Source organism: Ornithorhynchus anatinus, chromosome 7 (genome assembly GCF_004115215.2).
Source record: "Ornithorhynchus anatinus isolate Pmale09 chromosome 7, mOrnAna1.pri.v4, whole genome shotgun sequence".
Taxonomy (NCBI): domain Eukaryota; kingdom Metazoa; phylum Chordata; class Mammalia; order Monotremata; family Ornithorhynchidae; genus Ornithorhynchus; species Ornithorhynchus anatinus.
Window position 1 is genome coordinate 62,908,165 of NC_041734.1, and position 15,332 is coordinate 62,923,496.

The 15,332-nt window shown below is 53.5% G+C and overlaps 1 protein-coding gene across 1 annotated transcript in view; it reads left to right on the forward strand.

Annotated features, from left to right (window-relative positions):
• The first annotated feature begins 1,895 nt into the window (after positions 1-1,895).
• Positions 1,896-15,332, forward strand: part of MAPKAPK2 (MAPK activated protein kinase 2) — a 56,736-nt gene continuing 43,299 nt past the window's right edge. Inside the window, exon 1 of the mRNA XM_029069657.1 lies at positions 1,896-2,207. Within this exon, the coding sequence (XP_028925490.1) occupies positions 1,896-2,207 (312 nt within the window). The remainder of the gene's footprint in view (positions 2,208-15,332) is intronic.

Consider the following 15,332-nt stretch of genomic DNA (forward strand, 5'->3'; position numbering starts at 1 on the left):
GATGTGTCTGCTCTACTGTTACATTGCATTCTCCCAAGCGTTTAGCAATATTAATAATAATAATAATAATAATGATGGTATCTGTTAAGGGCTTTCTATGTGCCGGTCACCGTTCTAAGCGCTGGGGTGGATACCAGCAAATCGGGTTGGACATGGTCCCTGTCCCACGTAGGGCTCACAGTCTCAATCCCCATTTAAAACAGATGAGGTCAACTGAGGCCTAGAGGGGGGAAAATAATTATGGTATTTGTTAAGCGCTTACTATGTGCCAAGCACTAAGCGCTGGGTAGATACAAGGTCATCAAGTTGTGCCATGTGGGGCTCACAGTCTTCATCCCCACTTTACAGATGAGGGAACTGAGGCATAGAGGAAGTGAAATGACTTGCCCAAGATCACCCAGCAGACAAGTGGCAGAGCCGGGATTAGAACCCATGACCTTCTGACTCCCAGGGCCGGGTTCTATCCAGTAGGCCATGCTGCTTAGTGCAGTGACTTGCAGAGGATCACCCAGCAGACAAGTGGCAGGGCCGGCATTAGAACCCGTGACCTTCTGATTCCCAGGCTCATGAGCTATGCTCTGCACACAGTAAGTGCTCAATAAATAGGATGGCTGGCTGGCTGGCTGGATTGGATTGGTAGCCGTAGTCCCCCTTCAAAGCCTCCAGGAGAGGCCGGATGTTTCCCTGCCAAATAATCCTGACTGCCTGGAAGTTCTTCCCACGGGCTAGCCTGCATCCCTCCTGCCGAAGGAGGCCCACCAGGCAGGACCTCCGCCCTCTCGCTGGAAATTTACAACGGCCGGCCGGGTTTCCTGTCCATCCCTCGACCCGGGCCGGGAAACGAAGCGTGTCAGCCTCCAGATGCTTTCTTAACATCCTCCTCCCCGGGGAAGAGGCAGTTCCTGGACTTGCTGGGGGGTGGGGAGAAGAAGAAGAAGAAAAAGAAGAAGAAGAAGAAATCTCCCTTTCTCTGCCTCCGGCCTCAGTGGCCTCCGTTTTCCTTCCCCTCTAACTGATGTGGTCCCGCCGCCGGCCCTCCCCGTCCTGAGACATTCCGGGCCTTGGTCCGGCCTCCACAGCAGCGTTGGCCAGTTCGGCCTCGACTCCCACTGGTCCTTCTACTTTGCTCCCCCCGTCCCTTCCCATTGCCTCCTCCTCCCCCCACTCTTCCCGCTGCCGCCTCCTCCTCTCTTCCCCTCTTCCTCTCCCCCCCCTCCTCCCTTCCTCTCCTCTTCCCCTCCTTCTCTTCTCCTCCCTCCCTTCCTCTCCCCCTCCTCCTCCCCTCCTCTCCTCTCTTCCCCCTCCTTTTCCTCACCTCCCCCCTCCTCCCCTTTCCCTCTTCTTCCTCTCGTCCTCTCTCTTCTCCGCCTCACCTCCCCCCTCCTCCCCTTTTCCTCTTCTCTGCCCCTTCTTCTTCTTCTTCTCCTCCTCCTCCTCCTCCCCTCCCGTCCTTTCTCCGGCGGCCTCCTGCTGCTGCCGCTCCTGCCTCCTCCCCTTTAAGGCCCCTGCCCGGTCCCCGGTCCCCGCCCCCCGCCGGTGTGGTTGCCTTTAAGGTGGCTCCCCGGCGAAGGGCGGCCCTGTGACGCGCCCGCCGGGCCCCGGGGCTGCACCGGCTGCCTGCACCGCCTGCCCGCACCGGCTGCCCGCACCGGCTGGCCGCACCGCCTGCCCGCCCCGTTCTCCCGGGAGCCGCAGGACCGGCCGTCCCCCCTCCGACTCCCGGCCGGGTCCCCGGGGGCAGCAGGAGGCGGCCCGGGCTGGGGCGGGGGCGGCGGGGGCCTGAGCCCGGAGCGGGAGCCGGGCCCCAAGCCCCGGGGGGCTCGGGGAGCCGGGGGTGCGGGGGGTGCGGGCCCTCCGTCCGTCCCTCCGTCCCTCCGTCTTCCCCGCCGGACACCATGCTGTCCAGCTCCCCGGGACAGACCTCCCCGGGCCCGGCTCCGCCCCGGCCCGACCCGGACCCCTACCTCCCCGACCCCCCGGGCCCGCAGTCGCAACCGGCCCCGCAGCCGCCCCCGCAGCCGGTCCCGGCCCCGGCCCCCGCCCCGGCCCCGCAGCAGTTCCCCGCCTTGTACGTGAAGACCCCGCAGATCAAGAGGAACGCCATCACCGACGACTACAAGGTCACCACGCAGGTCCTGGGGCTCGGCATCAACGGAAAAGTTTTGCAGATCTTCCACAAGAAGTCGGGGGACAAATTCGCCCTCAAGGTAGGGCGGGGGGGGAGGCCCGGGAGGGCTCCCCGAAAGTCAGAGTGGGAAGGGGGGCGAGGGGGAAGAGGGAGGGCGGGCCGGACCCCCGCCCCCCTCCCCGGGGACCGAAAAGGGGGTCCCGCCTCTGCGGCCCTTTTGGGGGGTGTCTCTCTCCCCCGGAACGGGGGGTCCCCCTCGATTCCGGCCGGCCCCCCCGCTTTAGCCCCCCGAAACCTTCTCGGAAGCGACGGGCGGGACTTGGGGTTCCCCGCCTCCGTGCGTCCCCCCGGCCTCCTTCCCCGCCGGCCGGGAGAAGCCCCAGACGAGGTTTGTTTGGCCTCGCTCCATATTTGGGAGCCGGAATGGATGATTTCATTTCCCTTGCCCTCCGGAGTCTGTTTCGGCCGCCGCCGACGACGACGACTTAATACGTGGCCCAGAGAGAGGTGCAAGCCAGGAGTTTCCAAGGGAAGAACCCCCCTCCAAGTCAAAGACGCCCAGCGTGGCCAAGTTTTCAGTTTTCATCGGCCCTAACTACTTGGGCCCTTCCACCGTCTCTCCCTTCTCCTCTCTCTCTTCCTTCGCTCCCTTCTCCTCTCTCTCCACCTTATCTCTCCCCCTTCTCCCCCTTTCCACCTTCTCCTTCTTCTCTCCCTTCTCCTCTCTCTTCACCTTCTCTCTCCTCCAACTCTTTCCCCCTTCTCTCCCCCGTCTCTTCTCCCCCTTCTCTCCCTTTTCTTCGCCCCCTCCCCTCCTTCTCTTCTCCACCTTTCCACCTTCTCTTCCATCCCCCCTATTTCCCTCTATTTCTCTCTTCTCTCCTCTCTCCCCCTTCCCTCCCTTCTCATTTCCCCCCCCCCTTTCCCCACCCCTCCCTTTAATTCATTAACTTGTATTTATTAGAGCACTTACTGTGTGCAGATCACTGTACTAAGTTCCACTAGCAAGACTCAGTGAAAGAGTACTAAGCGCTTGGGAGGGTACAAAATAACAGTAAACAGACACATTCCAGACACATTCCCAGCCCATAACGAGTTTACAAGTCTAGTGGTAGTTTACACCACCGCCTTTCCCCAAGTTCATTTCTCCCCCACTTCCCTCGATCCCCCACCCCTTCCAATCATTAAATTGTATTTATTCGAGCTCTTACTAGATGCAGAGCACTGAACTACTGCTTTGGAGTGTATAAAATAACATTAAATAGACATATTCCCTGCCTACAACGAGCTTACAGTCTAGCGGAAGCTTATACTCCCCTCCATCTTCCCTTCCTTCTCATTCCTCCACCTTCCTTTTCATTAAATTGTATTTATTGAGCACTTAATATGTACAGAGCACTGTACTAAGTGCTTGGGAGACTACAAAATAATAAACGGAAATATTCCCTGCCTACAGTGAGCTTACAGTCTAGCTGGAGTTTACCGCCCCCCACTTTCTCCACCTTCTCTCCCTTCCCCATCCTCCCACTTGGCTGCAGGCTTTGGTTCTCTCTACTTGCCACTTCCACAGCTCCCTAAGGCATCCCCAGCCAATGTGACCCTCACCCACCTGGCTTAATCTTTCATGGTTCCAGAGGGAAGGTTGCCTTGTTCTGGTCCTCCTGCCACCAGGTAGCAGGAGAGTGGCAGAGCTAGCAGATGGCCACCAGAGCACGTCGGGGGTCTGCAGGAGGAGGGAGACCCTCAAGAGGTGGAGAGAGGAGGCTTCCCTTCACTAGCCGGCAGCAAGTGCTAAGGAAGGGGTCAGGGGAGGTCAGGAAAGGCCCCCCAGAGGATGGGGTTTCATCCCCAAGCTTTCAAATGTAGCAGGGTTCTGAAAGGGGAAACCACTTGCTTAAAGTTGGCATTTTAGAGATTGGAAGGGTAAGGAGGATGCTTTCTAATTCATTTGTTTAAAACGATCACCTGATAGGGAGGAATAAAGAATTGTCATTTGTGGGTGGAAAAGCCAAAACAAAATAGTACAAGAAACTGAAAAGGCTGACTGACTTTAGGAAGGGACTGTATCAGGTCCCCAAAGGTCAAGGTCTTTGTGATCTATTTTTCCACTCCCCCCCTCCCCCCCGCTTTGTTTTCTTCATCCGCATTCGGGGAGGGTGCTAAAACCAAGCTAACCTATTTCAGACTTCCTCTTAATTTCCAGTTCTCTGTTCTCTAGGGCACTGTTCTCTTTTGATTTCCATTATTTCATTCTGTCTCATTGGAGACACCCCTTGCTCAGGTTGTGTTTTCGTAGAACCCGCGGGCTTCTCAGAGCTGAAATTTGGGAACCTGATCTTCCTGTGGGTGGGAGCTCGTGACCATGTTGGGGAGCGGGTGGGGTGTGGGGGGCGGGGACCATGAGGAGTTTTAGCAGTCTGTCTTAACACTGAGGTTGGAACAGACTTCCTTCTTTCCAGGAGCCTGTTCTCAGGCACCATCTGCCTTCCCCCATCAGCTGTTGGGGGACTCTGCTTCTCCACTCCCTCTGTGTGGTGAAAATATTATAGGAAGACTGACTTATTGTTTTGAAAACAAATGAGAGGCCATTAGAGTGTCTCCTCTTGGTGTTTTGAACTAAATCCCCTCTGCCCTTCTTTCAGACTTCACTATAGATCATAAAATTTCTTTAGTTTCAATTTTCCTTTAGTAGGAAGGGTACTTGCAGCACAATACATTTTTTTGAAGTGTATAATTCATCCTCTTCAGGCTGGGAAGTGGGTGAGGGAGTGAAGTCAGTGTCTGTTTTGACAGGTAGCTTGCTCCCAGACTCTAGTTGACTCAACTGTTAAATTGTAGATTTCCTACACTTGGTTGCGTAAAAACTTAATGACAGAGGAAGAAAGATGGGGAGATGCTTAAGCCGCAGTTCCAGTGTCAACAGCTCTGGTTGTATCAAAATATTGGTTAAGATGAAGTGGTAGCCTGTGGAGGGGAGACCTCGAACGTAGACTCCTGCTCCAATAGGTGCCGAGTCAACAAGATCTTGCCTTCTGACTATCCAATCCCTTGGGTTTAGTGGTTAATTGCTCAGGGGTGCCAGAGGGAAAGGGAGAGAGGACAAAAGCTAGGTGTCTTGTTTGTTTTTTTAAATTGGCATTTTTTAAGCACTTACTCTGTAGCGGGCACGGTACTAAATGATGGGGTAGATTCAAGCTAATCAGGTCGGACGCAGTTCCTGTTCCACATGGAACTCACAGTTTTAATCCACATTTGACAGATGAGGTAACTGAGGCCCAGAGAAGTGAAGTGATTTGCCCAAGGTCGCATAGCAGGCAAACGGCAGAGCTGGGATTAGAACGCAGGTCCTCTGACTCCCGGGCCCATGCTTTTGCCATTAGGCCATGCTACTTCTCACACTTTCTGGATATTTCAAGGCTCAATCAGTCAGTGGTATCTACTGAGGATTTACTGTGTGCAGAGCCTTGGATTAAGTGCCTGGGAGAGTCCAGTTCAATAGAGAAGGTAGACATGATCCCTGCCCACAAGGAGCCTGAATTAGTTGCCGTTTATTTCGGGCAGAAGGATTTCTTTGGCCAGGAATAGCTGCTAGCCCAGGCTGGAGGGTATTTTTAGGAGATCCTCCAGGGCCTCAAAGTGGCTGCATAGTATCTTCCTGGCCAGCTTGTGGGCAGAGGGAAAGGAATGGAGAAGGAGTCTCCACTTTCTTAATGTTGTCTAGGGTTGTCTGAAGGCTTGGCGGGGGGGTAGGGGTGGGTGGGTGTGTACGCAACCCTTGCGTGGCCTAGCGGATAGAGCACGGGCCTGGAAGTTAGAAAGACCTGGGCTCTAATCCCAGCCCCGCCATATACCTTCTGGTGACCTCGGACAAGTCACTTCACTTCTGTGGGTCTCAACTCATCTGTAAAATGGAGATTAAGACTGTGAGCCCCATATGGGGCAGGGACTGTATCCAACCTGATTAGCTAGTATCCACCCTGCTCTTAATACATTGCCTGGCACAAAGAAAGCCCTTAAATACGATTTCCTAAAAAAATCCACGCCTTCTTTGGTGGTTCAGCTGGCTGGGCAGTGGAAGATGGTTTGGGGAGATGGTGTGGAGATTTCTCTGAGCTATGTTGGAGGAGAACAAAGGGAAAACCAACCCGTTTGGGACACCAACTCACCTCGTTTCCTCCGTTCTTGGGTTTACCTTGCTTTCTACATCTTTTTATATTTCTCTTTAGTATGTAAATGCTTTAGGTATTGAAGAGTCTTCTGTTCTCACTGACTGCACCCTACTTGTTTTGGCATAGCCCTCTTCAGTGGCTCGTTGCAGTCGGCTTCTGATGGTTCGGTGAAGTAAGTGTCCTGGCCTGAAGCCACAGCAGAGTAAAAAGATCTTTCCCCGCTTGGGGAGATCAGAGGGTAGAAACTGGCAAGGGTTGCAGGGGGTGTCAATTTCAGAGAATCTCCCCCCTCTGCAGTTTATGGATTGACCCATGTTTCATACCTAGTGACTATGCTCTGAACGGGAATTCTACTTGGTCACTAGAGTGAACACACTAAACAGGGTCCTAATAATAATAATGGTACTTATTAAGCACTTACTAGGTACCAAGCACTGGGGTAGATACAAGGTGGACACAGTCCCTATCCCACATGGGACTCACAGTCTTAATCCTCATTTTACAGATGAGGTAACTGAGGCCCAGAGAAGTGAAGTGACTTGCCCAAGGACACAGAAGACCAGAGGCAGAAACAGGATTAGAACTCCGGTCCTTCCAACTTCCAGGCTCGGGTTCTGGCCGTTAGGTCTTGCTGCTTCTGATCCTGGGAACAGAAACCCGCTTCTGTTGTAGGCAGCTTTTCTGCAAGTCTTTCAGCTGGTGGGCTACCCATAGCAAAATAAATGAATTCAATCAATGAGTGCTTACCGTGTACAGATCACTGTACTTAGCGCTTGGGAGAGTGCAGTCCAACAGAGTTGGTTATGTTTCCCAACCACAATCAATCAATCAAATTTTTTGAGTGCTTACCGCTTGCAGAGCATTGTACTACGTGCCTCCAGTCCATCAGCGACTAGGAGCTAAGCCGTGAGCTCCTCATGGGTAGGGAATGGTGTCTACCAACTCTCTAGTATTGTCCTCTTAGTACACTGCCCTGCACGCAGTAAGCGCTCAAATACCATTGATTAGACCTTCTTGTAAAATGTCACTTTCTGGTGGAAAGCGCAGGTTCAAGTCCCCTGGTTCCATTCCCATTGGGTATCACAGAGCCATCAATGTCGATGAAGGAAGGAAACTCCCCTGACCTGTCTGGGAAATATGATTTCAAAGCGGCTTTCCTGTCACACTCGGCCGGATGGCTCGGACTAGCTGGGGCCCTTTATAGCCTCATAAAATAGAGAATCCTAGGGTGTTGCTGGGGCTCTATCTATGATGCTGTAAATTTTTCTGTGTGGGTTTTCCCCCTGAGGTTTCAGGAAAAAGAGTCGTATGAGTCTAGTGGAAAGAGCACGGGCCTGGGAGTCAGTGAACCTGGGTTCTAATCCCAGGTTCTTTCCAGGTACTTTCCCAGCGCTTAGTACAGTCCTCTGCACACAGTAAGCACTCAATAAATATGATTGAATGAACGAATGAATGCTGCTTATACCAGGAGCCCATGTGGGACAACGATTTTGTCCAACCTGATTAGCTTGCATCTACCCCAGTGCTTAAGTACATAGTAAGTGCTTAACAAATATTATTATTGTTTTTATTAATATTCCTCTCTCAATAAATGTTCACCATTGACTGCCACCTTTTTGCCCAGGTTGCTGGCCGAGACCCCCAAAGCTGCATCTCTGTGGACTTTGCCTCTGGGGAAAAGGTTATTGTCTGGGTTGAGGAGCTCCCCAGTGTTATTGTATGGGTTGAGGAACTCCCCAGTACCACCCAGGCAAGACCAGGCTGCAGCCGCCTGGCAGCCCTTGGAGAGCTATCAATCAGAGGTATTTATTAAGCACTTACTATGTGCAGAGCAGTGTACTAAGTGGTCAGGAGTACAGTCCAACAGAACTAGTGGAGATGTTCGCTGCCCATATCGAGCTTACTGTCTAGACAGGGAGACAGTTATTAATATAGATTAAATAAGTGACTGTCGGGGCACCATTGCTAAGAAAGGGGTCAGAAGAGTGAACCTGCTTACTATGATCTTGTCCGGCCTTGCCTGCAGAAGCGTGGCTGGATCTGTGGGAGGTGGGAGCTGTTCGGTTCAGGGGTGCAAGGGGGCCTGAGGGCTTTGCAACCTGCCGGACGGTCCAAGAGGCCTTCCCAGACTTGTTCACCGTGGCTCAGTGGAGAGAGCACGAGCTTGGGAGTCAGAGGTTGTGGGTTCTAATCCCGGCTCCATAACTTGTCAGCTGTGTGACTTTGGGCAAGTCACTTCACTTCTTTGTGCCTCAGTTACTTCACCTGTAAAATGGGATTAAGACTGTGAGCCCTACGTGGGACAACCTGATGACCTTGTATGTCCCCCAGTGCTTAGAACAGTAGCACGTAGTAAGCGCTTAATACCCTCATTATTATTATTGTTATTACTTTCCTAAGCACTTAGTACAGTGCTCTGCACACAGTGAGTGTTCAATAAATACAATTGAATGAATGAGTGATTGCGCAAGGAGAACAGTTAGGAAGTAATTCTGGGATGAAAACAGGCACTTAACAGCACCTGGAGCTTAGAGGCCAAAGGTGCTGAGCGGGACTGACCCAGATAAACAAGATACAAGGCTAACTGCAAGGACAGGAACAAAAGACAAACAAGAATTTGGAGAGATTCATCTCTGGTGAGGGGCGCCATTGAGATTACCGGGCCAACTGGAGTTGTGTGTGTGTGTGTGAGTGCTCCATGGGACAGGTGTCAGAGAAGTCTGCTGAGAAGCAGCGTGGCGTAATGGTTAGAGCACGGGTTTGGAAGTCAGAAGGACCTGGGCTCTAATCCCAGCTCTGCAACTTGTCTCCTGGGTGACCTTGGATAAGCCACTTCACTTCTCTGTGCCTCAGTTACCTCATCTGGAAAACGGGGATTAAGAGTGTGAACTCTACTCGGGACAGGGATTGTGGCCAACCTGGTTAATTTGTATCTACCCAGGTGCTTAGATCAGTGGCTGGCCCATAGTAAGTGCTTACAAAATATTTTTAAAAAGTGGCACAGAAGCTTTTGTAGGCAGAAGCGTGTGGGTGGGTGTGTCTGCCCCACCTACTCTGCTCTGTCCCTGCCCCATGTTGTAATTTTTCAGCAGGAGAAAATTCTCCTGCCTTTTAGCTGGTCACGCCTGGCCCCGTTGGCTGGCAATGAGCCATTGGCGGCCCGGGACGTGGGAGCTTGTTGTGGGCAGGGAATGTGTGTGTTTATTGTTATATTGTACTCTCCCAAGCGCTTAGTACAGTGCTCTGCCCACAGTATGTGCTCAATAAATGTGATTGAGCGAGACAGAGGCCCCGCCAGACGTCACACGTTGTGAATTCCAGGTGCCGATTGTGCTCCTAGACTAATCTCTGGCTAAGAACTGGGATCACTGGCTGTTTGGGGGGGGCAGGGCTAAAAGCAGTGGGTGGAAGGTGGGAATTGATGGAAGGACGGCTGAGTGGCTACTTAGTTAACAGGGAGTCAGCATCTGGGTGTTCTTTCCGTCAGATCACATGTTGAGAAGAGGTGCCCACGGCCAAGTGGCTGCCTCCGATTGCAAGAGGAGTTAATTGGGGGAGGGATGGCAGGGAGGAGGCCGGCTGTCATGCTAAGCACTACTCTCCTCTACCCAGAAACTCCTCTCCGGGACGGTCTGTTCCTTTCCCCAGTGCCTTCTGCCCAGTCAGGCCACCCGGAGACCCCCAGTCCATTGGAGGGGGATGACTTGGAGGCCCCTGCCCCGGCCACCCCTTCCCGCAGAGCTGGGGCGGATGCGGTGAGCTCTAGGTGTACGGCGGGTGACCTGGTGGTGGTGGCGGCGATCCGGCTGGGCCGGGGTCTTCCCGTATCCAAACCGCTCCACAGAACTCTGAGCCGACCTCGCGGCAGCGAAGATAACAGGGTTTCCGGCTCTTCCCCTCCACCCAGCTGCGTGGCTTTCTCAGGGTCGGGCTTTCTTAACTGTCTCCGGGATCGCACATCTGGCGAGCTGGGGGCGTGGACAGCTGGTGGGGAGATCCCGCCGTCTCTGCAAACAGCCGGTGTGGGCCGCGGGCCGAGGCGGGATGTGGAAGCTGGGAGGCCTTCCGGTGGGGCGGTTCCCCTGGGAGCCGGCAGGATGAAATTCTGACCTTAGAGTGATTCTTCCCTCATTGACTGTACTGAGCTCCGAACTGGTGTCTGCCCTCATCCCCCACTGACAGGTTCCTGGCAGTGAGAACCCTGCACGCACTAGTCTGTCAGTCAATTGTATTTATCGAGCGCTTACTATGTATAGAGCACTGTACTTAGCGCTTGGGAGAGTACAATATAACAATATGAGACAGTTCCCCTGCCTACAATAAACTTACAGTTTTGTGGGGGGCGGGGCACTAAGCGCTCAATAAATACCACTGATCGATTGGAGAGGCCATTGTCAGTCAGGAGAAAATGCCTTATTTAGGGTGTGGGGGGGAGGGTTACCGAAGGGGTCCCCAGGATAAATTAGCAAAGTGGTCAAACTGGAACTCTTTTTTTTGCCATGGATAGATTATTGTTTTTAATTCTAAGCTATTGGCGTTTGTCCTATTTTTGAATTTAGGGACATAATGCGAGAATAAGGATTTCTTGCTCCAGGCACCTCCGGTCCTTCCCTCTGCTCTCTGCAGACTGTATCCTGTCTGGGTCCTAAGGAATGTGTCTTCTGGGGTCAGCTCACTTGTGGTTTCTTTCTTTTGTGCCTTTAGAAGAGTGGGATTTCGAGAGGTAGTGGAGACAGGGGGTCGGCAGGTGGAAGGGTGACAAGGTAGAGTGAATCGTAGCTGGACCTCCCCACATCTTAGTTGACCAGGCCTTGATCGGTGGGTGCCCTTTTAGCCAGGCAGAATGCTGGGCTCCAGAACTACTTGAGTTAATTAATAATCATCACTGACCAGCTGTTCCAACAGGAGGGGTTAGGAGGTGTGCCAAACACTTGCCGAGCACAGGGGGTGGGAGATTTAATTAAATGGGTTGCGTGTGTGTATGTGTGTGTGTGTGTGTGTGTGTGTGTCTATATGTGTATGAGACACACTTTCTCCTTAAAATAACTTGCCCACTCTCTCCAACCTGCTGTTCCCCTCCTGACTTCCCACCCCGGGAGCTGGTTCTCATTCCCAGGAGCAGCAGGGTAGGGGACTGCTGCAGGTTTGTGTGTCTTGGCACGTGGCAGGGGGGAAAGGGTTGGGATCTTCATCCGGAATGGACTCTGTGGCTGCGGCAGTGGGAAGGGGGGGTCACCGATGGTTCTGGAAAGTGGGGTGCAGAAGCGATTCCTGATCCAGATCCCTTCCCCTGCCACCACCCGCGAGGGGAGAGAGCTTGAGTGGTCCTAGGCTAGGACCGGAGACTTCACGGGGCCTCGTGGATGCTGCTGCGTTCTCTGGGCTTCCTCTGGGTGTCTGCAGGGCCATGGAGACTGTTGGGAGAAGCGGAGAGGGGAGCTCCAGAACTCAGGCGTCAGGGGGATTGGAAAGAGTACAGGTTGTATAGCTCACCACTTTTTGGTTTGGCCTTCCTACTGGCCCCGCATCCTCTGACAGGGTATTTTTTAATGATATTTAAGCGCTTACTATATATCAAACGCTTTTCTAAGCACTTGGGTAGGTACAAATGAATGAGGTCAGACCCAATCCCGACCCCACATGGGGCTCATAGGCTGTGGGAGGAACAGGTATTCGTATTTTAAAAATTGGAAACAGAGGCACAGAGAGGTTATTTGATGAAAGAGAGGTACAGAGAGCTTATGTGACTGGTCCAAGGTCACACGGCAAAGCAAATTGGCAGAGCCGGGTTTAGAACCCAGGTCCTCCCAACTTCCAGGTCCGTGCTCCTTCCACTTGGCCACGCTGCTCCTCCAGCACTGGGGCTCTGGGTTCAGTGCTTCTCTCCACCTCTTGCTGCTTGGCCCCCTCTGAGTCTTGCTAATGGAACTGAGTCTGGGCCTCGTGCCCTCTCGGCCCTGGGTTCCTAGGGGAGCTGGTGGCCGAGGGCTGCCCTATAAGCTGCCGATCTTCTTCTCTCCCTCCCTCCCTCCCTCCTTTCCTTCAGAACAGCTGGCTCTCAGGACAGCTGATTCTCCTGGCTTTCGAGTGCCCACAGCCTGGCGTCCTGCCGCGGGCCCAGGATCGTCTTACTCAGCCTCGTCCTGGTGGCTAAAAATAAATCTGCCCAGGCCACCCCGTGAGCCTACACGCCGTTCCCAGCCTCCCTCTCCTTTAATTCCACCTTGCTGTTGGACAACCCCTTTCCTCCCCTCCAGAGTGGCAGCCAGGCAATAATAATAATAATTATGGTATTTGTTAAGCTCTTACTATGTGCCTGGCACTGTACTAAGTGCTGGGGTGGGTAAAAGCGAATTAGCTTGGACACAGTCCCTGTCCCAGGTGGGACTTTCAGTCTCAATCCCCATTTTACAGGTGAGGGAACTGAGGCCCAGAGAAGTGAAGTGACTTACCCAAAGTCATACAGCAGATAAGTGGCGGAGCTGAGATTAGTACCCATGTTCTTCTGACTCCCTGGCCCGTGCTGTATCCACTACACCATGCTGCCTCTGTCTCCTCTCTCTTGGTCTCTGTGTCTCGTTGTCTCCATCTCTCCCTGGGTGAACCGGCTGGCACGGTGCCGTGGCCGTCCCGGGGCAGAGCAGAGCCACACCAGCAGGCCGGCCCCCTCCCTGCGGGGCCACACGGTGCCTCAGGTTACAGCCTTCACAGAGCGTGACCTCATCCCCACTGGCTTCCAAGAATAACCGAGCCTCGGCCTGGCGCCGCCCGCAGAAGCGCGTCATGGGGGCAGCTCGGGGTCCCTCGCATCCCGGAACAGCTCTCGGTGGGAGACGGTCCAGCTGCTGCCCGGCCGCTCCGGCGGGCCCCCGTCCCCGTCCCCCGCCGGCCGTCCTGGCCAGGATCCCCACCGGTAGCGGCTAGAGGCTGTGGCCGGGGATGTGGGAATGGAGCTCAGGATGGGTTGCCAGGGTAACACGGCAAAATAAGACGGCTGCCCGGGAGGTCAGAGCCGGATTTTGGCGCCTCCATCTTCACGGCCTCCATGAATTCCAGGGCCCCGGAGCAATCGGGCAGGGAGGGGAGACCGGAATCCTGGGCCCTTGAATCACATAGCAAGGCTATCTTCTCCCTTCCTGGGGCCTCATGTTCCTCCAGGGAAGAGGCCAGATGATCTGGGCAGGCTCACTAGCCCCGTGCTGCTTGGTTAGTGCTAATGGTTTATTTTTAACTCTCCCAGGAAGAGCTGTTGGGCATGTCCTTGGAATGGCCTGTCTCCTTCCTCTTCCCTCTAGACCCAGGCTCCCCTCCTCCCTCCCCCCGGCACTTCGGAAAAGAAAGCAGATGAAACCCCGGCAACAAGGGTAGGGTGGGTACTGTTGTTTCGGGGTTCCCTGAGATCGTTACTGTGAATTCAGCTTGCCATCCCTCTGTCAGTCAGTCAATCGTATTTATTGAGTGCTAACTGTGTGCAGAGCTCTGTACTAAGTGCTTGGGAGAGTAAAATTTAACAATAAACAGACCCATTCCCTGCCCACAATGAGGTTGTAATCTAGATGGGGGGAGGCAGACATGAATATAAATAAAATTACAGGCTAGACATAAGTGCTGTGGAGCTGGAAGCAGGGATGACTAAAGGGAGCAAGTCAGGGTGACGCAGAAGGGAGTGGAAGAAACAGAAAGGAGGGTTTAGTCAGGGAAAGCCTCCTGGAAGTGCTTAATACAGTGCAAGCGCTTAGTACAGTGCTCTGCACGTAGTAAGCGCTCCGTAAATACTGTTGAATCAGTGTGCCTTCGATAAGGCTTTGAAGCAGAGGAGAGTAATTGTCTCTCAGATATGAGGAGGGAGGACGTTCCAAGCCAGAGGCAGGACGTGGGAGAGAGGTGGGTGGCGAGATAGTCGAGATGGGGTACGGTCGGCATTAGAAGAGCGAAGTGTGCCGGCTGGGTTGTAGTAGGGGAGTACCCTTGGGGTGCCAAAAGTGGAGCCTGGTCTTCCAGCACCCAGATATCCCTGGAATGTCAGTCTTGCGGGAGACATGGCCCATTGGCTTTGGGACTTCTGGAGGCTCTGGACACACTGACTCCGCTTGCCCTTTCCTGTTCTCAGGCACGTGTGCCCCTTTGCCCTCAGAGGCACTGCTTGTTCTATGAATAAAGACCTCCTGCCCCCTGGAGACAAATGGATGCTTAGGGGGAGTGGGGGCTGTTTGCTTTTCTCTGGAAGGGGAAGCCTCAAACCTTCAGCACCGAGCCCAGGGCTCTTGCCCACCTTCACTAGACACCTGCAGAAGAAAAGGATGGGGGGAAAGTGGACTTCTGAAAAACCTCTCCTGGCCAATCTCCTGGAAAAGCAGCATGGCCTAGTGGTTAGAGCCCGAGCCTGGGAGTCAGAAGGACCTGGGTTCTAATCTTGGCTCCTCCACTTGTCTGCTGTGTGACCTTGGACAAGTCACTTCACCTCTCTGTGCCTCAGTTCCCTCATCTGTAAAATGGGAATTAAGACTGTGAGCCCCATGTGGGACGTGGACTGTGTCCAATCCAATTAGCTTTTGTCTACACCAGTGCTTAGAGCACTACCTGGCACAAAGCAAGTGCTTAACAAATACCATTACAAAAAAAAAATCAGTCGTTCATATAGAGCACTAAGTGCTTGGAAGAATACAGTATAACAGCAGATAGACACGTTCCCTGATCCCTGATCAAAATGAGTTTCCAGTCTAGAGGGGGAGACACTGATGGTTGTGTGGAGGAAAACCTTGTACATCTTCTCTCCCCGGCCCCCAGGGTTTGGGGCAGGGAAGGAATCTTGCTCTCTTGAGCAGAGTTCCTTTCTCACCTTAGGGTTATTTTTACCCTTTAATTGCTCTGCCCGAGCCACTGGGCAAATGGAGAGTCATGGGGTAGTGCGGAGCCACAGGGCTGGGAGTCAGAGGACTCGGGTTCTAATCCTGGTTCCGTCTCTTGTCTCTTGTGTGACCTTGGGCAAGTCACTTCTCTATGCCTCAGTTTCCTTAGCTGTAAAATGGGAACTC